Source organism: Eurypyga helias, unplaced genomic scaffold (assembly GCF_000690775.1).
Source record: "Eurypyga helias isolate BGI_N326 unplaced genomic scaffold, ASM69077v1 scaffold14724, whole genome shotgun sequence".
In the NCBI taxonomy this organism is placed as follows: domain Eukaryota; kingdom Metazoa; phylum Chordata; class Aves; order Eurypygiformes; family Eurypygidae; genus Eurypyga; species Eurypyga helias.
In genome coordinates, this window is record NW_010245723.1 from 35,739 (window position 1) to 59,372 (window position 23,634).

Genomic DNA, 23,634 nt, shown 5'->3' on the forward strand with positions numbered 1-23,634 from the left:
CAGAACACATTCTAATGGAGCTGGCTTATGAGATTTGCATGGGTTTACGTGAAGATTATTTGACTTTTCACAATGAACTGCTATTCAGCAATCCACGTGCCCAAATTCAGGCCAATGCTGGCAGCTTACTGGCGCTTAAGGCTGGTATTTTAACAAGCTCCGGTATTTTTACTACGAAAAGGTAATCAACAGAACGACTCTATAAACTGTGTTGGCCCATTTCCCCACTGCTGTGATTACTGCACAGAGACTACTGGCAAAGCAGCAGACTATCTGAGAGAGAATATACTGGGATTTTGAAATCCCCTTGCCTTACATTTCAACATTCTCATTTCATAAAGGTGGATTTCAGTCAACTAAATTAGTTTCATTTACAGCAGTCCAGCCACATCCTGGTCACAACTGAAAAACACGGCTCTCGGAAGATGCGTTACTCGTTCCAAAGCACACTACTGTTTCCAGAAAAAGCCAGAGCAGATACCTGGACCGATAATACTGTATTTGAATAATTTAATTTTTGGTAATTTGCAACGCTTGAAGGAAAACCAGCATGATCTAATAACTTCCCAGTGATTTCATTACAGATTTGTTAGTTTGCATAAATATTCAAGCAAATGTATCCAACTGTAAAATCAGGTACTGTGGTGAAGATAATGAACACAAAGGACATCGTTTATTGATATGCTTTAGAATTAGATGTAGGTGTTGTTTAGCCTGTTCAATTCCATAATAAAAATAACTGCTTTGAAAACACAGGCACTGGCTCCCCAGCAATTAGTGGATTCAGAAAGATACTGGTTTTGGTGAAAAACCATTACGTGACAAGCAGTCGGGCAACTGACAGCCTCGATCCAAAATAAAATCCATTTTATAAATAGCATGACATTTTAGAACAGGAAAAAACCCCACCAAAAAAAGGGGATTGATTTAATGGAACCAAAGGCAGAGTGAAGTTCGGTTCCCACTTAAAAGCCTCAGACCAACCAAACCCATACTTGTGTCTCCCCAGACCCGGAGTCGCCAGTTGTGTCCCTCAGCCTGCACACGTACAGATGTGCTGCTCTGCAATGAACAGGAAGAAATGCTCCGATATAGAAACGTCAGTAGGAAACATCCTTTGTCCTCAGCACAAAACTGAGATCCTTCATCTGGTCCCTGAGAAAAGTTTGTCCCAGTCCCGAGAGCTTGGATCAAAATCCAAACACCAGTCGCTCCTACTAGCCCCAGAAGAAAGCGTGGATGTCCGGACCTTCGCATACTAATCCTGGGCAGAAAGACCCCAGCAAACACCAACCTGCAGGTTGTAAGGGTCTAAGTGCACCTTCTTACCTCACTTGGTAATGGTGTATTGCTACAGTACCCATTTTTAACAGTAAGGATGATTAACCACTACCCAGGGAAGCAATAGGTCTCTGTCACTTGAAATAATTAAAAATAACTCTCGATGACAAGCTCCATTTAAACTGGGATTTGTAGTTTTGGCACAGGACTAAGTAGCTAAGCTATTTTTTGGCCCATTTTATAGAGGGGTCATATTCAGTGACCATAACTATTTCTAATGATCTTAAAAGCCAAAAATCCATCAAAGTATTATTAAATTAGAACATGAATTTGCAATTATTTAACAAGCAAAACACAAGAGTATCATGGAAGAATTCCAAGTGTCTGTAACAAGAAGATGGATGGCCTGAGCATCCTGCTGGTGACAGTGCTGAGCATTAGCAATATCATCCAGGCATCTTGCCCTCGTGGGAATTACCCAGCAACTCACTGCTACACTTCAAATGCCGCAGTTGTTGCAATGGGACTTTTTATTTATCTGCTGTCAGAGGCTAAAGCATCAGTTCTGGAGGAGAAAGAGTACAGGAGATTCAGTACAGCACCAAACTGCAACAGCGTCACACGATTTGCAATCCAAAGCCCAACATCTATATTTGCTCTGTTTAATTGAGCGAGACCCTAGAGCTGAGCACATTTTGCTTGGCTGCCAGAAGAGAAAGAGTTACCTCAGCAAGAGGAGCTGGCCAAGGAAACACTTGGGTTGTAGCTCGAGCAGAACTGAAGCTCTCCAGGAGCATCAGTCAATCCTGTTGCTATTGCTGAACAGTATCGACATAGTGCAAATTTCAAGGGCTGTGTGACATGGATGTTTCTTCATTGCACAGCCCGAGCAGGAGTAGGCAGGGTGGGCTGACTGCAGCAGCACGCGAGAAAGCGGCACGGTCAAATGCAATTTTACAGCACATACTTTTGCAAATTAAAATCAAATCCTGGGGCATACTGTTAGCCCAAGGAAGTACAGCAAATATTTTGAAAGGCTTATTTTTATATTTTACTTTTTTATATTTTACTTTTTTAAACTTTAGTGATACAGTCTGCTTTTAAATTGACAAAAATATTAAACAAAAAGAACAAGAGAAAACCTGTGTGAAAAAGGGTGTAAAAAAGTGAGAAAAATCTGTAAGTGAAACAAACCCATTAGTGTGAAAAAATGTATTTCAGTCTAGAAACATTTCCACTTGTTATTTTTTGCTCAACAAACATGTTTTTTCAACCTTGGATGATCCTGAAAAACCATTTTAAATTTCTGCTGCGGTCAGTGACCCTCTCCTCTCCCCCCAAACCATTATCAGAGCAACCTTCACCTATCTACACTTGACAATAGTTCTATCGACAGCCTTCCCAGCGCTCAGCCGTACAGCATCTGATGTAATGTTTGAAGAGTCACTGTTCCATTAACCACAAAGGAACCAAGCCCTGAGTTTTAGTCAAATGGCATTTGTTACTTTGCACCAACCTTGGATGTGCCACAGGGGCAGCACACTGTGTGAAAAACAACACCTCGTATAGCGGTTGCTCTAAGAGCATCTCATGTGAAATGAAGATTACGGAAATAACAGCAATTTACTTCCCACTCATCGCAAAAAAACATCTCTATGCTGCTGCAAGTACTCAACTGCCTGTTTTTTCACCATGTAAATAATACTCAAAGCCTGATCTGCCTCTAGAGTTCAACATCTTTACATAATTTAAGAATGGGTTTTCATATAACAGCGTGGGCTTTTCTTCTCTTTTTAGTGCAGTGGTTTTATGGGTTGCTCTGTCAGAAGTACAAGATGATTTGCCATGTATGCTAGTAAAAGAAAAAAAGAACTAGGCTTTTTCTGGATTAGACTAACCATTTTTGCAAATTTGATGTGAGCACCATGACATATCCGTGGGCTTCCTATATTCTTAACACAGACCTGCCCGATGAACCTGAAAAATGAGATTTAGGTTTCTCTGGAGTTAGTTCAGCCTGAAACTCAACTGAGAGCTGACCAGAATTCCTGCAACTTCTGCTGCAGAGAAATGAATTGTTAATTTGCAACCCTTCTTAACAAATTAGCACGAAATAAGGTCAAAGGATCCAGACAATGAGAACTGCATCAATTACGAAGGTAACGCAAAGGTAAGAGTGCTCACCAGGTCAGAATGGACTGGGGGCTGACTTTTATCAGTTAATGGGAATAAATCTATCACCAGATTCCAGCCTGTGCTGTTAGAAGAGCCTCATTAAGTGTTTTGCAGCTCTCAGGGGCAAAATGTAATGTGAGTTAGAGAACCTCCTTGCAGGAGGCACTGGCCCTGTGCTACCCCTCTGTGTAGGAAAGCAGTGAACCTGTTCAATCGAAGCTCATTCCACCACCCCAGACCTTCAAGATTCAGCCAGAGAGTTTTGGGATACTGGGAGATGTCAGGGCAGCCTGCCGAGCTTCCGCTGAGCGGAGCTGCAAGAGGAAGAGGCTAATCCCTTCGTCTCCAGAGCCCGTTGCATGAGCAAGTCAGAGCAGGGTCTGCTTTAACAGTCCTGTGAGCAAGCACAATTGTCTTTGCTGGGTTGAAGGTGCAGACAATGAAGTCCTAAATTTTTTGATAAGCTGAAGATGGAAAAAACCTTAGGATCAAAGCATTTTGCTTTGTGTGTGGGGCATGACCCAAAAATGCAAGTGGAATAAGGAAGTATTTTTTCCTCCCAACACCCACTTTAGAAAGACGTGTCTGACGGTGAAGAACAGCCCCTGTCTCACGTTCCTTGTGCCTGTCTCATTAACAGGACACATCCTGTCTCAGAGGAGGATGCAGCATGCAGTATCTGCAAACACAGGGGCAAGAAGGTTGAACGGCTCAGGCCTGTGGCACTTGACACCATTTCCCCACAATGCTCACAGTACTGTTGATGAAATCACTACCCGCCAGGCCAAGGTCGCAGGGTTCCCAGGAATCCTCTACGGCACAAAACTCCATCCCTTGTCCTGCTGCTTATTTCTAGCGTGAATTTCCCTATTCACTTTTGGAGGGGGCGTTTGGGCAGGCAAAGCTGTTCAGCGATGCTGCAGCCATTCTGCCACTCTTTCTTTGCTTCCTCTTGTGCAAAAAAATGTAATTTTTGGGGGACAAGGATCCTGGGATTAACAGAACCGTTCCGTGAACATATCCCTAACAGGACACTCTGCCATGTAAGACACCAACCTCTGCACTCTCTTACCAAGGCAATCTCTTGGTTTTGAACTGTATAAAGGGCATCATTTAACTAATAACGAGAGGAGGAGAGCGGGGTCTGGTCTGAGGGGAAAGCACAGCCTGGTACCTGATCATTACATGTTAGCAAACCGTGGCCTCGGAGAGCTTCACGACATCCAATAAATTAACCTTGCAGCACTCAGTAATGAAGCCGTGCTCTGTGCTTGTGACTGGGGAAACAGCCTCTGAGAGCCAAATTTATTGTCTCTGTCACACCCCTGCAGACTTCCACACCGCGTGCAGATAAAGGCAGGCTGGTGCTGACAAAGATGACTTGGTTTTCCAAGGTTATGGGACAGTCAAGAAATGAGCCAGCACTGAAAAATAGGATCTTGGTGCTCTTATTGCCAGAATAATTGCTAATTATGACAATTAAGTACTTGAATAAAGATGTATTATGGCAATATTTTTAGGTCATTAAAAGTCATAATCATTAGGTTCTTAGGTGGCAGTTAAATCACTCACTGAAAGGCAAGGTTCATACTATTGCAGAGGTGCAAAACGACAAACAGTTTTCCAAGCGAAAATCCACGGATGAGGAGAAATCAGTTCAGCAAATGTTCATGTTATACTTCATAATGCTAATTACTGGTGACAGATGTTCTTCTCTTGAACTTCTTCACCCTGGAACCTCAGATAGCAGGACCTGGACTTTTTCACTCAAGAAAATACCTCAAACAATTCCACGTTCTTGTAATTTATATAACAAATCTCCTATTTCAGCTAAAAGTTCTTCACTTTTTACTGCACTGACATAAGAAGATGAGATCAAAGATGGGCAGAAATGAGTGAATTTCCTCTTTCATGAGCTTTTTCTGAAAATCTCTGCAAGCAAACAAACTGTGAAGCGCAACTGTTATGTCCTTACTCAATTTCAGCTGTTGCAAACTCTCCCTCTGATCCTAAGAATTAACTTTCCTTTTTAATTTTTTCCCACTACCATATAAAAATGCACATATTGCAAAATTCACAGGGGTATTTAACGAGGAAGTTCTTGCTGATGCTTGGCTCAAAAAGAGCAAAATCTGGTTTGTTAGCTTTCTGCAAAATCTCAAGAGGTTATTATTCCCTTCTGAGCCTCAGTTAGAATTCTAATTAATTAACAGTAAGTTTAGAAAAAAAGAAAAAAACCCACATTTTAATTGCATTCACATTTTGCAGGTACACTAAAACCAAGCAAACGCAAGCAGGCAAAGGTGGACCCCCCTTTGAAGATTACTGATATTAAAGAGGATTTCAAGCTGAGGGTTTTTCATCCTTGGAAGCTACAATCGGATAGAGACTTCACAAAGAACTAATCCGAACACATAACCAAACTCCATGCCATGCAGCGTGGCAGACTAACTGCTGAGGATAGAAATTACACTCCCTTTGCAAGGCACACCAGCACACGTGTAATACGAGGCAGGTGAGCAGTCCCACGGACCAATGCGACTACTCACCTACACGCAAAACTTTTGCTAGGTAGAATCCTCTAATCAAGATTTTCAGCAAACAACCCTTTCCTCAGCAATCCCACCGTGCTGGGACAAGTGCCGTGCCCACAGCTAGCCTGGATGGGCTCAGAGAATATAAAACAAAGCCTAAAATCTGCTCACTGCAATTGCACAGCACATTTAGTTGATGAGTCTCTCCATCCCTCAGCACTGTGAGTAAAATTTACAAGGCAGAGGTGCGTTTCACAGAGGTTACGCTCCCTGTTTCACTGTTGTCCTTTTCAAGTTATTATCCTTCCACTTTTTTAATACAGCCTGTTGACTCCGTGTCTCTCCATGTCTGCTTCATGCTTCTAAGTGGATACTTACACATGAAGTAGCCTGTACCTAACGATTTTTCTGCTAACACAAGCAGCATAGAAGCCCCACTTACTTCCACTCTTAAGCAGGTGCTGCTCCTCTTCCTTCAGCCTGTTCTGCATAAGACGCAACATGCTTGCTGCTTCCTGTAAGAGGTGAAAACAATGGAATTAGAAAGGCTGCCACACTGCTCAGTCAAGTAGCAAACTGGATGGTCCTACTACAGTAGTTATGGGCACTCAGGTAGAATGAGAATAGAAAATTTCAGCATTCAAGATCTTTTAGGGAAAAAATGTCTCAATTAAAACATGGAAACTCCTACTTGCTTTGCCCATGAGGTCAGCATATAAAGCCTACCTATAGCCAGGAAAAACGGTGCATAGAAAATCAACCATGCATTCCCACGGGCAGCAGCCTCACTTGTCACACTGAAAAGGAGTTCACTTGTCCCCGAGAAAATGACTGCCATTACAGAGTGAAAAGGGCTTCCTTTGGAAAGCAGTCTTTGGTAGCTGTTTTCAACCAATACTCCATTAAACACCAGAAATGGCTGCAGCTTCATGACATGCAAACCAAACCAGAATAAACTCACTCACTTCCACGCACACAAACAAAACGGGAGTGACAAGCCCTACCAATAAGCTGGAGAAATATGGCCATATACTGCACTACAGCAGTCAGGTACAAAGAAGAACCATGCCAGTAAGACTGTACAAGGTTGGTTGTTGCTCTTCTTTTTTGAATATAGCAGGTTGTTAGCGAAAAAAACATTCAAATGAAGGCCAGTGATAATAGAAGATGTTACAAAAAGGCCCCCACAGGGACTTACAGAACCTAAGTCTTGCACAGTCAACCGAGTAAGAAACGTGACAGCTCAGAAGGGAAGAAGCAGGCTGTTGGTAGGGGGGCAGTGGCAGTTAAGACAGGCATTCTTATTCCAGCATAATGGATTAGTAAGAAAACGTGGCTGGCTCGGTAGACAGTTAACTGATGAGAGTGATTTTAATCTAGGATGCATGCACCCGCAGAACATCACAGGCCAGGCAGACTAAAGGGACTATTTGATTGCTGAACACCACAAAGCAATTGCAGAAGATGTTTTGCTGAGTTTGTGAAGTTCTCCATCCAGTTAGGACTAAAATCTAGCAAAGACACCAAGAGACTGAATTTTAGGAACTAAAGTTTGCTATTCCAATAGCGGCACCTGACACAGGTATTTGTAATGACATCTAGTTTAAATTTGAATAATGGTGAATAGCAAACTTACCAATCAATAGAGTATGTAAGGTGTGAGTGCACAGAATCAGATTCAGATAGAACCTACAATACTAGACAGGCAGCAAACAACTGATGGAAGGACTTAACTACCAATTTTGTAGTTTTAGTCTCTTCTAAAATTCCAGTCAAGCATGACAAGCAGATGGGAACGCTAATTAATTGCGGATTGAACTCAGATTTTTCTGAGTCTTTGATTTTTCTCTGCAAAATATGGATATAATTAAAAACACCAGTTGCTTTGGCATGGTCAAATCTGCACATTCACAGCGCATTTGTGCAAAGGAAGCATGGACTCAGTTGGAATATCCAAGGGACAAAGGGAAGAAAGTAGGAAAAGCATATGCAAATGGTTGAACGGCAGGCAATCTTTTCAAGCTTTGCGGCAGAAACGCGTCTCCGCAGGTATGGCAATAGTGTGCTAGCTGAGAAAGGAACATCACCTCCCACCGACCTCTAGGCAGCTGCAAACCACTGAGTCCCATCCAGCACGCAGGGAAGTCACTGGAAACAGACTGGGGGACTGGCTTGCATCATGCATCACACCTTGGCATAAATGTCGGTGACTTAGGAGTTGAAATGCATGCTGGAAAAGCTGGCACAGATGATGCTTACGGGTGGTAAGGGGAAGTGACAAAAGTCACCCGTATCTGGTGAGAAACCCGTTGGCTTTGGACAACCTCGCAAAGCATCTGCCCCACTAACTCTCCAGTACTAATAGAGACAACGGCCTCACAGATGCTAGAAGACTGCTAACAATTGCTTGGGACTGTAGAAATAACCCTGCAAGGCATATAGAAAATAGCTTAACAAAGAGAAATAACACTGCAGGCCCGACAGCTTACAGGGCTATAAAGAAGAAAGGTCATGATGCAAAATCATAATGAATGAGACAGTTGCAGCAAATTGCAACAACAGAAACTACTGAAATCCCTGAAGTGATGGATATATATTCTGCAGGGACAAGCTAATTCCATCTGCCAGAATGAGGAAGGAAAAGACACCAGCATATTTTTACAAGTTGTTTCACATAGGTTCAGAACATTTCAAACACTCTATTTAGGAAACTGGTCTTTTTTATTAATTCTCTCTGTAAGTAACAAATGACCAGTGAGGACAGAAGAGCGTGATTAAAGGGAATGGAACATGCAAGGATGCAGATGACCTCCACAGAGCAGCAGCACATCTGCGCGCTGCCTGCCAAGCCGCACAGCTCATTCACTGCTCACTGAGCTGGTTACCATGTCACCGCGCTGTCAGCAAAGCCTAACACAGGCTGATGAAAGTCGAAATGGATGCGGACGTGAGGCAAAACTTTCAGAGGTTTCTGCCTACCAGTCTCTTCGGGCTCTGTAGCACATGCCCATTCCAAGACCTTCCTCTGCAACAGTAGGTCCCAGCATTTTCTGGCTGAGCCTTAAAATTGTCGTCTTCTTTCCCCACCTCTTCCACCCTATCTGGTTTCTCCCAATCAGTCATAAGGTTTAAAGATGGTAATTGATTTAAACAATTGCCCCTGGCCCCTGCAAACATTTACAATACAGCCTCCCCATTGCTATGTGTTTGGGACAAATGGAGTGGGTGAGGGATCAATGACCCTCCTGAATCTCAACCCCACTGCCTGCTGCAGCCTACATAGTGCTGAGGGCAAAGAAAATCTACAGGGAGGAAAAAAACAAGGAAAGGATATTTCCCCAAATGTCACGGGATCAAATTTATAAATACAGAAAACATTTTTAAAGTGTTCACTGATCGGTGAAATAACGGGTACGGACATCATCATGGCCTAATAGTGTCATTCCAGGCACACGGCTGAAGCTGGCAGTTCAGTTCAGGCAAACGAGCAGTCACCCTCCCCTGCACCCTGGGCCACTCGCTCCATCCCTGTTATCGCCCTCCTGATCTGGTGCAAGCATTCGTGCAGCTACACAAAAAACTAATCCACCAATCCAAAATGATGCCAGGCGATTTCTCCGCTGCAGTTCAGTACGTGGCTACACTAATTCTCGACTGGCACAGTGGGGGACGGGGCATTGCAGCTGGGGGAAAAACAGCAGCAGCAAGAAGATGGGTACTGTTTGTTTCCACTTCAGTGCTGGTTTGTGGACTAAAAATTCAAAAGAAATGAAGGCTAAGAAAATGCTTTGACCATACAGATAAGCCACTTTCCCACCTTTCCTCTAGCCTCTTATTTGTGCTGCTGCCAGCAGCTCAGCTGACCCCATAGCAAGCCAGCCCAGAGTTAACCAGCAGGAAAAATCTTAATTTTCTACTGGTTTAGGTTTCTGGATAGCTCAATGCCCAGCGAGTGAAATGCTGCTGTCAGCCCAAGGGAGCTGCTGATACCGTACAACACCATCCCTTTCAACTGCACCCCATCACCCCATCAGTTTGCTGCCAGACTACCCTCTGCAAAAGCTTATGAAAAATTGCAGCAAAAACTGTTTCAAACAGGCAGCCTCAAAACAGCTGGAACCGGGAGAGCATCAGTTAAGTGCTGTTTATAGTCCTTAGCATGTAAGATCTTCAAAGGAGCGGGCTCCTCTTTCTCCCTGCTGCTTTTAACGACTGCAATCATCAGGCTGCATTCTTTGGCTTGACCCGCTTCCACCTTCACTGCAGACACCCCTCCCCACATTTCACATTATCTTAACAGATGAGATTTATACCAGCTCAGTGAAAACAAGACCATGCTAATCGGAGATGTTTTTCCCTTTTAGCCTGGCCACTCCTGTGTGACCCAGGGCTTCTGAAATGTGACAACGGAGAAGAGCTAAGGGCGTGAGGACCACAACCCCACAGATGCTTTTTCAACACAGGGTGTCATAAAATGGACTTCAACAGACCAGCACTCTGCCCAGGACAACAGTCAGGTTTTCTGCGCAGAGTGGCAGAGCGACAGCTCCACGGAACAAGAGATGTGGCCTTGACCTCATGAAGCACTCGCCAGGAACGGCCTGGGTGCCTCCGGATGCCGTATGAGCATGAGCCAACGTTTAAGCACCCTGTTCAGTCTCTGCAGTAAACAAACAAGGCTGAAATAATGCAGGCAAACAGTGCCTGCATCAGACTACAAGAGAATTTTACCCAAATTAAGTGGCAGCATACACTGTGGAACCACAGTGTCAAATTAACACAATTAAAGTGCCAATTAGCACAAAATCAGAGCTGGCCTGACCTGTCAGAGGGGGCTTCCAGGACACCAGAGATTATTGAGGCTGAAAATCCTGCTTTAGAGGCAGAGAGAGCTCTGCTGAGATGGAACTTCTCTTGCCTCATGTGGCCTTCCCTAGGTGTAAATCTGCCCTTTAATCAAATCTATCGCTTTGCAGCCAGCCTAGTGAGACGGCAGTTAGGCAGGACTTTGTTGCTAACACTCAGACCCGCAGAACAACCCCATCTCCAAGGTACCTCTGGAAGTGCCCAGTCCAACCTCCAAAAAAAGGATCAGACCACAGTGCTCAGGGCTTGAGCTAGTTGGGTCTTAAAATCCTCCAGGGAGAGAGACTGACCAACCTGTCTGGGCGACCTGTTCCAATTAGCCAAACAGTGGAACAGTTTCCTTGTAGCAACTCACAACTATTTTTCATTGCTAGTAATTTGTCCGTGTCTTTTAGCCTGTAAGAGTTCAGCACCCCCCAGTCGCCAGTTATGTCACTCGTTTTCCACAGCCTCACCTTGTGCCAGGGAAACAAAAGGTCCGTGTACAATCGGGAGCAATGGGAATTAAAGTGGCCTTTTGTCGACACACTAGGACAAACAAAGGCTTTAAAACAAGTAAGTTTCACTTACGGCTATAATCAACTGTGCCCAACTCAGCAAGAATGTTACCCGTCTTCTACAGGACACTGAATGCACTAAAGACACATGCACAGTTTTTGTAGAAAGGAGTTTGAACGGGCACAGAAACATTCTGTATCTCAATCTACTTTAATTGGCAAAGCAGATGGTTTTACACTGCATATCTGACGATGGAAGTCTCTGGAAAACTGCAATAAAACAAAACACACGGCTCTTTGGCAGAATGTTGTACTATAACTATTGCTCTACAGACAAGTAACACGTCACCGAGAGTTCCTACAGCAGGGGCAGCAGGAGGCGGCTTTGAAAACCTTTCCACAGAAAGCTATACGAAAGCAGAGCCTGAGAAAAGCTCTTTCACTTATTCGCTATTTTTTATAATTTCTTCGAGGGAAGGGCTACTGAACAGCATGCAGTTACAACTACGTGCAAACTCCACACAACTCTGTGCAGGGTCTGGGGTGATGGGGAGGTTGCTTGGGGGCTGTTTTGTTTTTCCAGCAGAGGCCAATATGCCACCATGGAGAACATCCTCCAGCAGCAGACCCACAGACATCTCAGCGTCTCACTCAGGGCAAGAGATCCAGGATTTCACTAAGTCCCATAACTTACCAACTGCCACTCCTTTATGATATACCTAATGCTGCTGAGTATTGTTTTAAACAATAAAATCAAGTTGCTGAACTCAGGTGATTGAAGACAACTCTGCCCCTGCAGACTGCAAAGCAGCAAGGCTAAAAAGCAGAAAGAAGAACAAAAATGATGCATCATTTGATAATTTAAAATATCTCATTTAAATTTCTGCTTTAAAGTAAACCTCAAAAACTTTTCCTCGTTGGGAAAGCTGTGGAGAAAACACTAGCGGGATTTTGAATGCAAAGAATTTGTGCCCTGGAGCCAGCTGGCAGACAACACTGTTACCACTGAGTAGGAAGGAAAGAAATTGGGAAAACAGGAAAGAACAACAGGATAACAACTGGAGCTTGCTGTCCTTTTGTGTTCAGATGCTAACATTTCGATTTCTGCCCAGGCTATTTCTTCTGTTGGCAGACATCCTCCTGAGCCCAGAAATGTCTCTAGACATTTCTACATATGAACTTTACATCTTAGTGAGGGAAAACAGTATTTCCTTCTGGGTTTCTCTTTTCCCAGTGACGTGCTGGAGAACAGTGGTAATCCTACTGCTCTGTAGCACACTTAGAGTGGACCAATTTGAGGACAGATTGCACCGCCTCATCTTCACCTTGCCTATTAATCTCAGCAGCCGTTTCTTGCCTTGTTACAGAACAAAGCAGCTGAGATTAGCTCTTTCCACACGCACACAATGAGATTTGATTTTCATAATAAGAGTGTTGCCACTCATTCGGCAGGGGTGAGCTATAAGGACAAGGAGAAATTGCGTGGTGCCTGAACAGAGAGTGTGACAGTACTCTTAATAAGAGGAAGCCTGCTAGGTACAACAGAAAGGTAAGCGAACACAACACTGAGGTTGCTCAGTCAAAGTTCGTGATAGCGTGGGGTGCCAACCTACCCAGAGCTGCTCTTGAGGAACAGAAGATGATGCTTCGTATCATGCTGAACTATATTAAATACCTCACCCTAAATTCACGTCCAGCTTTATGAACTGGAAGATAGCCATAGTTATGCTTCACTAAAAGTGACTGCAATGCCATAGGGATTCTTCCCTTTTTCTTCTGTTGAGGAATGAAGACTCTGCGAGAGGTAAGATCCATCTGATAAAGCAGGGCAGGAGAATGTTTACCTTGCAGGCTTGTTAACCTATGAGGAAGGCTTCAAACTAGGTCTGTCAGGGAACGTTGACAATGACAGTGAAGTGGGAGCATTGTGAACAGTGAAGGGGAGGCTGAGGTATGTTCCTTGTGAAGGCTGCACGAGCTGGAGCCCACCTCAAGTGCCCATGCACAAGCACACACATTGTAGGAAACAAACCAGGAGCATAGGTTTGAGCCCATGGGGATTACAGATATATGGTGGGACAGGTTCTGTGTTTGGGGTCTGCACTAGGTGGATACAGGCACTGTAGAAAGGAGAGGGAAGCGAGGAGGATGAGGAGCTGATCCCTCTGCAGAAGAGCAGCCTGACTGCGCTGAACATTGCCTTGGGATCAGTGATGGGCCCTTGGAGAGGCTACAGTTAAGGATCAGAGGACATACTGCTGACCTATAAAACAACACAGATCATGCCGCAGAAACTACTATTAATTTTAACCTTGAACTTCAAAAAGCTTATGCTTAGCAGATGATCTCACTGCAGTAGAAAACACAATCCAAAAGACACAGCTGGCTACTGACTACCAGGGGGGTCACTTGGCTGCCCATCTCAAGTCTATAGTCATTTAACTGGGACTTTGGTTTGTCTACAAATATTACTAAAACTGAAAACCAAAATTTCCTTTCCCTATCACATGATGTTGCACTCCTTAAGCAGTGTAGAACCACAGCAAAACTGGCTTACAGCTCCTTAGAGCCAGCAATAAAGCAGGACCCTGGCCTTCCGACAGAGATGTTTTGCATCTAGAGGTTATTCTTCTTTGATGATGATGCCACGTCAGCAGCTAAGAAGTGTTATCATAGAATCATAGAATGGTTAGGGGTGGCAGGGACCTTAAAGATCATCTAGTTCCACCCCCCCTGCCATGGGCAGGGACACCTTGCACTAGACCAGGTTGCTCCAAGCCACATCCAGCCTGGCCTTGAAGACATCCAGGGATGGGGCATCCACAACACCTCTGGGCAACCTGTTCCAGTGCCTCACCACCCTCTCTGTGAAGAATTTCTTCCTGACATCTAATCTAAACCTCCCTGATTTCAACTTATACCCATTACCCCTTGTCCTATCACTACAGGTCCTTGTAAAAAGCCATCTCCCAGCACCCTTGTAGGCACCCTTCAGATACTGGAAAGCTGCAATGAGGTCTCCTCGGAGCCTCCTCTTCTCCAGGCTGAACAAGCCCAGTTCTCGCAGCCTTTCGTCATAGGAGAGGTGCTCCAGCCCTCTGATCATCTTCGTGGCCTCCTCTGGACTCGCTCCAAGTGGTCAATATCCTTCTGATGTTGGGGGCTCCACAGCTGGACGCAGCACTCCAGGTGGGGTCTCACCAGAGCAGAGTAGAGGGGCAGAATCCCCTCCCTCGACCTGCTGGCCACACCTCTCCGGATACAGCCCAGGATACTGTGATATCACTGTGATAGAGCTGTCTGATGAATACAGAAGCAGTAAACTCCCTCAACTTCCCCAAAGCACAGTCCTTTGGAGAATGTGGTCTCAAACAAACGATCCACTGTTCAGATACAGAGTTCTGCAGCAGAAAAGAAAGCACAGACTTTTTCTAGCAGATTCCCTGGATCCCTCAGCAAGGTTCATACCAATAAATATTCAGCTTTTACAGACATTTATACATCTTAACCCTTTGGGTATGAGGAACATCTCAAAACCATCACCACTGGCTGTTTCAACCTTTTTAGAGGTCATCCTTCCAGTGGAGGAGCACACACTGAATGAATTGGAAATCATCAGCCCCTCTTACAAGACCATCTGTCTCCTCCTTATTCTCATTATTCCCTTCTTCTCCCTTGCTTTCATGTGCTGAAAAAGTCATCGCCTCTCATCATTAATAGTCACTTGGCAGTAATCATTTCTATTGAAACACTTAAAACATACTTGAGAATATTTTAGATAGTTAACTGATACTCCTCAGCAGTTCACCAGTTGTTACCATAATACTGGCACCATCAGTGTCGGTGGAAGGGGATGGGGATTAACTTCTGCTGTAGTATCATTTTAAATTATTCATTTGATTCATTGCCCTTCTTCAGAGCAAGTTTTTTATCCTGAAACTCGTTTTTCACCTTGAAACCCTATGTCCCAGCTAGCCACTACCTGTCACTGATGTATCTATCTAGAATCAAATTCTACTGAAAACCAGCAGATCTTATGCTTCTTTACAATAAGATTACACTTTTTCCTCTGTGAAACCCTGTGTTTTGCTGCTTCTTGTGGGAGAAGTGTTCACTGTAATAGACACAGTAAAAGTACTTCAATAAACAGGGCAGAAGAGCGTTAGTCATTCAGGCTTACAGAATAATACTTATCCAAGTGAGACACCAAATCTGACTTTGTACTGAAAGAGACTCACAGCAGAAGCACAAAGACCAAACGCGTTCGTGTTGGTCAGCTCACAGTACACAGGCACCACAGCACGCAGCATCCTCCCCCAGTAAACACTGATCCACCAACTTCAGCCACCACATTTAGCAAAATAAGCAATTCGATCTCTTAGAGCACTACTGAAGTGCACTTTCATCAACAAAAGTAACAGAAATACCTCAAAAGTTTCTTGAGACGTTTATGTTTTCAAGGAAATATGTGGTATTAACTAACCTCCATTCACACTGGCATGAAAATCAGGCAAAAAGTTAAAATGTTTTCTAATGTAAATGACGTGTATCATAAAGGAAAGCTATCATAGTAAAAAATCTCGCATGGACTCTTGTGACAACTTTCTTTTGGGGAAAAGTCTTTAGGAAGGTAAACTGCTCTTGGGGGTGGTGTGCGAAGGAGGAGCAAGGAACAGGGTGCCCAGCTGAGACCTGGCATGGGGTGTGGGAGCAGCAGAAGGTGGAGAGAAGAAAAGATGCAATTTATGGCTTAGGATACCTACACTGATGCTATTCTTATGTAGCAGCTCTTAATGGTACCACGCTCAGGCTACATGAAGCCAGACAGTGAAGTGTGTTCTAAAAACATACATAAAGTAACAGGATGCAACTTTTGATGCAATATAAAGGCTTTCTGAACAGGTTACTACACTTTTTTCTGTGCCTACACGCTGCACATTTTCCATTAGAACGGTCAAACAGTGAGCAACTTGCCCAAATAGGCTGCGTAGTCCCTGTGTTTTCAAGACTGGACTGGGTAAACTCTTGAGCAACGGGGACTGATGTCACAGCTGACCTTGCTCTGAACAGAACTAGTCCGTGAATCAGTGACCAAGAAAGCAGGTTTAAAAGTTATTTAGCTATTTTGAATGGTCTTCTATTAAAAAAAAAAAACAACCAATCAAACAAAAAAACTAACCCAAAACATTCCACCTAACTCCTCTCCACTGCTGTACTCCTTTGGGCTCTGCATTAGGATGCATGGTAGTCCAAGGAATTTGACATAAGATACACGAAAGCTCCCAGAAAGGATAACAATCCAGGTCTTTGCAACATTCCCCTTTCCTCTTGAGCTCTGATGATTAGGATCCCTGCTTGCATGCACACATGCACCCTGTTTTCACTACTCCCCAGGCCAGCCAGTTCTCCTCCACACCTACATATGCATTTTGCACGAATGCATATGTACGAATTTTTGCACGAATGCACGAAATTTTGCACATTTTTGGTACGAATCCTTTCTTTTCAGACTGATGTAACTTTTCCCTTGACTATCTCCACCCATTCAACAATAATGGGAAAGAGGCACCATAAATATGGAGAAGCCTTCATAAAAACAGATGACATATGCCAAAGGCTTCTGCTGAACTGCTTTTCCAACACTGCTCCTGTGCTGTGCCAGCAACGAGAGCTGTCTCATTATTCACAGGAATTAGGCCACTTTGAGAGTGAGGAGCTTTGTGCTGTCATGATTCATCACAACAAGTACCAGCACAGATTTCTTTCAGTTGGTTAAAGCACCGTAGGGATCCTGCTTACATCTAGCATGGTTACGCTAGACTAAGGTTTTCCTTTCAGATTCAGCAAGAAGCAGATTCAATAAAGCTGGCCAGAAGCTTGAAGTCAAATCCCCCACGAGATGTAAGAAATGCTCCTGAACCATCCAGGAACCACAGGTCAGAGCCAAGGGAGCAGAATATCAGAGGTAACACAGCACTGAGCACACTGCAGGGGATTTATGTGACTGTCTACAATGGGGCATAGCTCAAGAGGATTGTGAAGAGACAGAAGACAAACGGATCGGTGCTGGCACGGGCTGCAACATGAGACTAGTCGAGATGGCAGGCCTTGAAATCATGCCCAGAACTAAGAAAAAAGAAGAAAACCAAAAAAGGACCCAGACCAACATTTTCTACCCACAATTTTCCAGTTAAAATGCTTTCATACTAGAAGGTTCAAGTCAGCACTAGCACTCAGGAATTCACTACTGCCTAAAATAACGTGGCATAGGATGGACTCTATCCTGTAAATCAAATGTATTCATCATTAGATATAATGCAAATTTACCTTAACGACGACTCCTCTCCATTTTTCCTATTTGCTTTTGTGGAAGATATGAATTATAATGACTCACTAACAGCTCATTGAGCATTCCCTTCATGTATTACATTTTTATTGTACCAAGCTTACAAGAGATATTGGCTGGATCTGTGATTTATTTGAATTAATGTACAATTCTGTAATGTAAACCTGAGGTCAGTTTGCAGTGTCTGAAGAAATTATCATCCAAATTATTATTGACTGGAAGTCAGTAGTCACAGCCCTGTCTTGTTCACCGCCATAAAGCAGCCACTGCCACATCACTGCTAGAATCTAACGTCAGAATTAGCCTCTCCCTGCATCACCGGTAGCACAAACCCTGAAGTGTTCGAAGGGGAGTCAGGATCTTCCGCTCTTTTCAAGGAAAGTGTTTAATATAATAAAGAGTAGTTGTTCTTGGTGAACTTGATGGTTCTAGGAACGGTAACGGAACCTGCTGCCTTCCATCTTGAGATCAATTAGCTCCAAGACAGCCCATGTTCCTCAGCGGAGAATCTCTTCTACAGGCAGCTGACACACACTTCAGTTTATTTCTTACCTCTCACCAGGCAAGTCCCAAATTAAGAGGCAGCACCAGCAAGCCTCTTGACCAGTCTTGCTAGAGCCTTTGCACAGGAATCAGAGACCTGGGTTTTACCATTTCTCCACCTTGCTGGTGCAGTTCTGCCACAACAACTATCCTAGAGGTCTACTGTTCATACGTACATGGTGTTTAGCTTTCATATGTTCCACAGAATTGAACTAGAAATGGTTTCTATGCAGCTAGAAAACTGAAAATTGTTTTACTATTTATCATTTAAAACCTCAAACTCGATAGTTTTTCATGTTATGAGATTACCCACACTTGTGCAAATCAAAATGCTGGTCTCATGGCTACTTTTCTCTGCTGCTAAGTACCTTGTGCAATAGCAGAGCATAAACCTCCTAAATGTCACATACCTTATTTTAACATTACCTACTTATGCCACTTGCTGCACATCACTTGCAAAACATCAGTCCCAAAATAAGAGTTATTTTGACTTACTTCTTTCAACCAACTCCTTAGTTTTTCATCACCTAATAAAAGGTTTCTCAATGATATTTATGTGTTGATCTCTGGGGGAAAAAACCCACAAACCCGATCTGATTTATCAATGTTGCTTCAAGGGACCTGATGGTCTCCTGCTCCGAGCGAATTTCAAGCTAGAATTCCGTTACGTAATTCACACATCTAAAGTAGTTGTGAATATTCAAAAGCGTGCTGCAGGCTGACAGGAAAGGCAGAAAGACCGTATTATGAACAATCCACGTATTCCATCTGCTTACAAAGCAAATATTTAAATCCCAAGAGGCAGTATGTTCAGAATGCACTAAATGGACCCTGTTTTCAGGCAATGTTTCTTCTGGAGCCGAGTCACTGCAGAAGTTCAGTGAGAAAACTTGAGAATGGAAAGTATGAGAGACCAGAAACTCTCTGATCTCCACTGATGAAGATCGTTTCTGGATCCCCAAACTACACTATCAGTGAGAGCCATTACATCTCATACCTCTCAGGAGCAATTCCTGGCAAGACAGAGAAACTCACCCAGACTTACTTCTCTGCAGAACTTAGTAGATTCTCTCCCTGTGTTCCTTCCCCAACCACAGAGTATTTCATATAGAACAGAATTAGTGCGGTTTTACGACAGCACAAGAAAGAACTAGATGGGGTGGCCTACGCAGGGGGTCCGTATCTAGACAGAGCAACAAGACCTGATGCACAAGGAACCTCTTTACCTCTTCCGCTATGGAATTCATGGGTTGCTGAAGTCAGAACAGGAATGTTTCCATGGGTTGGAGGAACTCAGAAGTGATGATTAGAGTTGTAATCAACCCTTGTTCGAGCTCTAGGTCTGTGAAAAGCTAAGTTCTAGAGTCTGTCTGACATGAAGAACTGGAAGCTGTGAGTCAAATTACCCCTGCGCTGGGATCGTAAGGCAAGCTTGTCCACTCATGACACAGATGTCAACATAATCCTGACAAATACGTGGATCCTCGAGCACTGAGCTGACAGATCTGACCGAGATCGATTGGGCTGATCTCAGCGGTTTTCATTTCCCAACAAGTTTCCCTATAACTTTAGGTGGGAGACAGTATCAATAAAGCACCAGGAACAGGGATGCACACAACTATGTCAGGGCATTCGGAGGTAGGTTTGAGGGTCTAGACCCCGTTGCCATGGTATTGGTAGGGGATTGCAGATTTTTATTTCAGTGCAATGAAAGCAACAGCAACGCTTCCATCTTTTCTAACATGATCTTCACGTGTCCTCCCACCTCTTCTCTATCTCCATCTCCTTTTGTGTGACGATCAGGCCAGCAATTTCCTCTGTCCTTTTCTCCTAGGCTCCATTGGCCCCACTCTCTCCCTGTGCATTCCCTTCCTCCTCCTGTATTTTTTCCCCACATTTCTCCATTATGGGATTTGCATGTCTCAGCGCTCCAATATTCTCATACTTGTACACCAGACTAAGTGCCAAAATAGAAGCAATCAACAAATAAGATGCCCTCGCTTACTTTTACATCTGATATTCAACATAATTCCATATCACTGGACCAGGAGTGCTCTCTTGGTGCCTATAAAAACGTTACCAAACAGTCATAATTCAAATGTACATTAGCTACAAGATTAAAGACTGCAACCAACCGCTTTTCCTATTAACCTTCTGTCTGGCCATTTCAGTAAGCAGACATCGCAGTGGGAATGTCTAGATTTAATATTTCAAATGGGATAGCTCTATGCAGAAAGACAGGAAAAGCAGCAGAACCAAGGAGTATCTCAGAGTGCAGCAGAACTCAGATATCCCCATCATGTGCATACTCAGAATAAAGCACCTGCTTCAGGTATGGAGCTCTGATTAAAAAAACGTTAATGAAGAGGAGATTTTAATTGGGGAGAGTGGGTTGCAAAGGGAAATTCACAATACAGTCTGGTTATTTGGCTTTTCCTTGCTTAATCATGACGGACTGCTGACTGATAGTAATATCATGATGATGAAAAGAAAAATAGTTTAAGCAATCCCAAATCAAAGATAATGACTGAGAGGTTTACAGCATCCTCTTCCCTGTGTTCACTACTTCACGGTATTCCTTAGTTGAGATTTCACAGCACCAGCATAAAAGCAGTCTTAAAATACCTTAGGAGCAAGTAGCTGAAGAAGAAAGTACCTCAGGGATGACCTCTGAGAAGCACAAGAAAGAACATGCCTGATAGAGAAAAGGCAAATCCTAAAGGATATTGCCAAGTTGTTCTGGCATTACACAAACAAGTTTGTGTTGTCCTTTAAAAGAGAGGCATTCATTTATAGTCCATAGAAAATTTCAACCCCCAAATCTGAAAACCCTGAAATTTTGATTTGTAGAGCAACCAAAGTTCTAATAGCTTTCATGTCTTAAACATCAGAAACAATTTCATCTTAAAAGCAGGATAAAAATTAATGAAGTGTGCTGAATCTTTATACAAAGTAGAAAAATAAGAACAAATCTTTGAGGAGACAAGGCACATAAATCCCTGCTTCTGCAGAGAAATGCAAGAAGATGGATTAATTCCACAAGCAGCAGCACAAGAGAACAGAAGCAGAATAAAAGAGGTGGCTGAAAATGAAAAAGGCTATGGAAACTGCAAAGACAAAAGACCCTTATTTTAAATTCCTCAAACCCAACAAGAAGTAGTGCATGACAGTTTGTCAATACGGGTGCGAAACTCACTCGGAGAGTCCTGTGAGGACTTCTGACATCTCCACAAACAAGAGTTGATAACAGTAAAATAATTCCATATTTTTCATACATTTCAAAGGGCTTCCACATCAAAGGGGCAGGTGCTCTGCAGGCGGTAACTTCATCATCAATTAACAGTTCCGTTCTGGCAATTCATTCGCTTCAGTCTCAGCACCAAGCCTTTGAGTTCCTTTTAACCCATCAGTCCAGCGCCTGGCAGGAGACTCCCGCCAACTGCTCCCCAACCACCGCTCCCTATTATTATGGACACTGGGAGGCAGAAGGGACAGAAAGCTCGAGACGACAACAGGAGCTACAGAGCGCTCCTCTCCATGCAACTGTACACCTACCACGCGGAAGAAACAACAAAATCCCCACAAACGACCAGCACTGCATTCTGGAAAGGCCGGAGTGCTTCAACTGCTCAATGTCACTTAATTAAAACTGTGTGCTTGGGTACAATCTTTAAATCACTTTTCTAATTAGGAAATGCTCTCTGGCCCAGGTCATTAGCTGTGCAACGTCAGCAGGGTACTAAAACAGCTTGGAGTCTAAGTGCACTAGAGATTAGTCTTGTTATTCAGCAACGCTCTCTCAATCAGAACGAAAATTCCTCCTAAAAACATGCACCTACTCAAGGAAAGGGGCCCAGGAATCAGTCCACAGCACTGAACAGCACACGGAGTGCTGGATTAATCTAATTACACTGCTGTCGTGTTTTCCTGGCAAGCTATTTAACAAAATACACAGCGATGATAAAAGGACTGACTCTCATTTCCACTGCAGAAGATAATTAAGATTTGTTTGGTGGAATAAAAGACAAATCAGGGTTGAAAAAAAACCTACATAAACCTCAGTGGTTTTTGACTGTTAGAGAGTGTGTATTAAAATGGATTAAATGTAATTATCCTAGTTACTTTTTTCTCTGTTGATTCTGAAAACGACAGATGATAAGCTTTAGGACAACATGCAGCATCATTTTTGGGCAAACTGCCTTTTTTCCAAGCATGTAATAAACGACTTCAACTTTTGCCTGGCCAACAAGTAGCCAAAGGTGATGAAGCACCGCCTGAAAAGCAGATCAAGACTGACAGAAGTAAGAGAAATGCCCTGGTGTTCCAGGTTGGCAAGAGACTAATCTGAAAGGGGTTAAGCAGTGCACAGGCTTTTTAAAATCAAAAAATGAAATATCCCTCCACTGGTTTGGAAATAGAAGTGCACCAGCAAGTCTCTTGCTTTAGTGGAGACCCAGATTCTTTACCAAGTCCTGGAGTTGGATTTTGAGCATGACATCTCAATGCCTTCAAATAATAGACTGGACTGCAGCACTCCTGAAAATCTGGCTGTAAAGGGGGACACGTGCATAGCCTCTTCTACCAGAGCAACAGCCTCTACAACAAAGCAGTCGTGGCTGCTGGGGTCACTGGATCGCTGCCCACAAAGAGCGTTAGAGTCTCAGCCTTTAAATACTCTAAGTATTTTTAGATATCCCCATTTTCTGTTCTTCATCCCCATGCGCCTCTCTCCAGTTCTGAAGAACAACTGCCAAATGTACCTTTCTTCCCCCCTTTTTATTTTTGTTATTTTCAGTCTTTCCAAACACTCTCCAGGGAAAAGTTTTCACAGACTAGTATACCAGAAGTGAAATGAAATGATCCCAGAGTTAAGCTCAAGCTATAGAGCTAGACTTGACAGGTAAACTTCATGCTGGTTTAAGCTAACACAACGCATTTAACAAGATACAGGGTTCAGCACCAGTGACTGTCACTTGACGTCACCGAGACACCCAAGTACAGACCACCAGACGTGGCAAGAACGCCTTCCAAATGCAGACGCCTTGATTTCATTTTGCTTTTAGCCTAAAATACATCTTAAATACGTTCCCCAGTTTCGATGTCTGCTAATGCATCCTGAATATAACAAGTCATAGAAGCCTGCAGAGAAAACTCACGTCTCTTTGTCACAAGCTTTTATAGGCTCTAATTCTGCACAACACTGAAGTGTCGTTAACTGCATACCCTAGCAAATGGAAAGCCCAAACACATGGGTAGGTTTCCAGGTGTCTCACAGAAAGAAGGAGAAAAAGAAAAATAAAAAGCACTGTCCATATTCTAAGCATGGGCACAGCCCTGACTGACAAAGGCTTTTTCACCGTCTTACTATCTTTTAACAAAAATCCCCTGAAGA

At 43.5% G+C, this 23,634-nt stretch overlaps 1 protein-coding gene across 1 annotated transcript in view; it reads right to left on the minus strand.

Annotated features, from left to right (window-relative positions):
- Positions 1-23,634, minus strand: part of CLUAP1 (clusterin associated protein 1) — a gene marked incomplete at its 5' end in the record, with an annotated part of 57,745 nt that overhangs the window by 16,205 nt on the left and 17,906 nt on the right. The window contains one exon of the mRNA XM_010150182.1: positions 6,433-6,505. Within this exon, the coding sequence (XP_010148484.1) occupies positions 6,433-6,505 (73 nt within the window). The remainder of the gene's footprint in view (positions 1-6,432; positions 6,506-23,634) is intronic.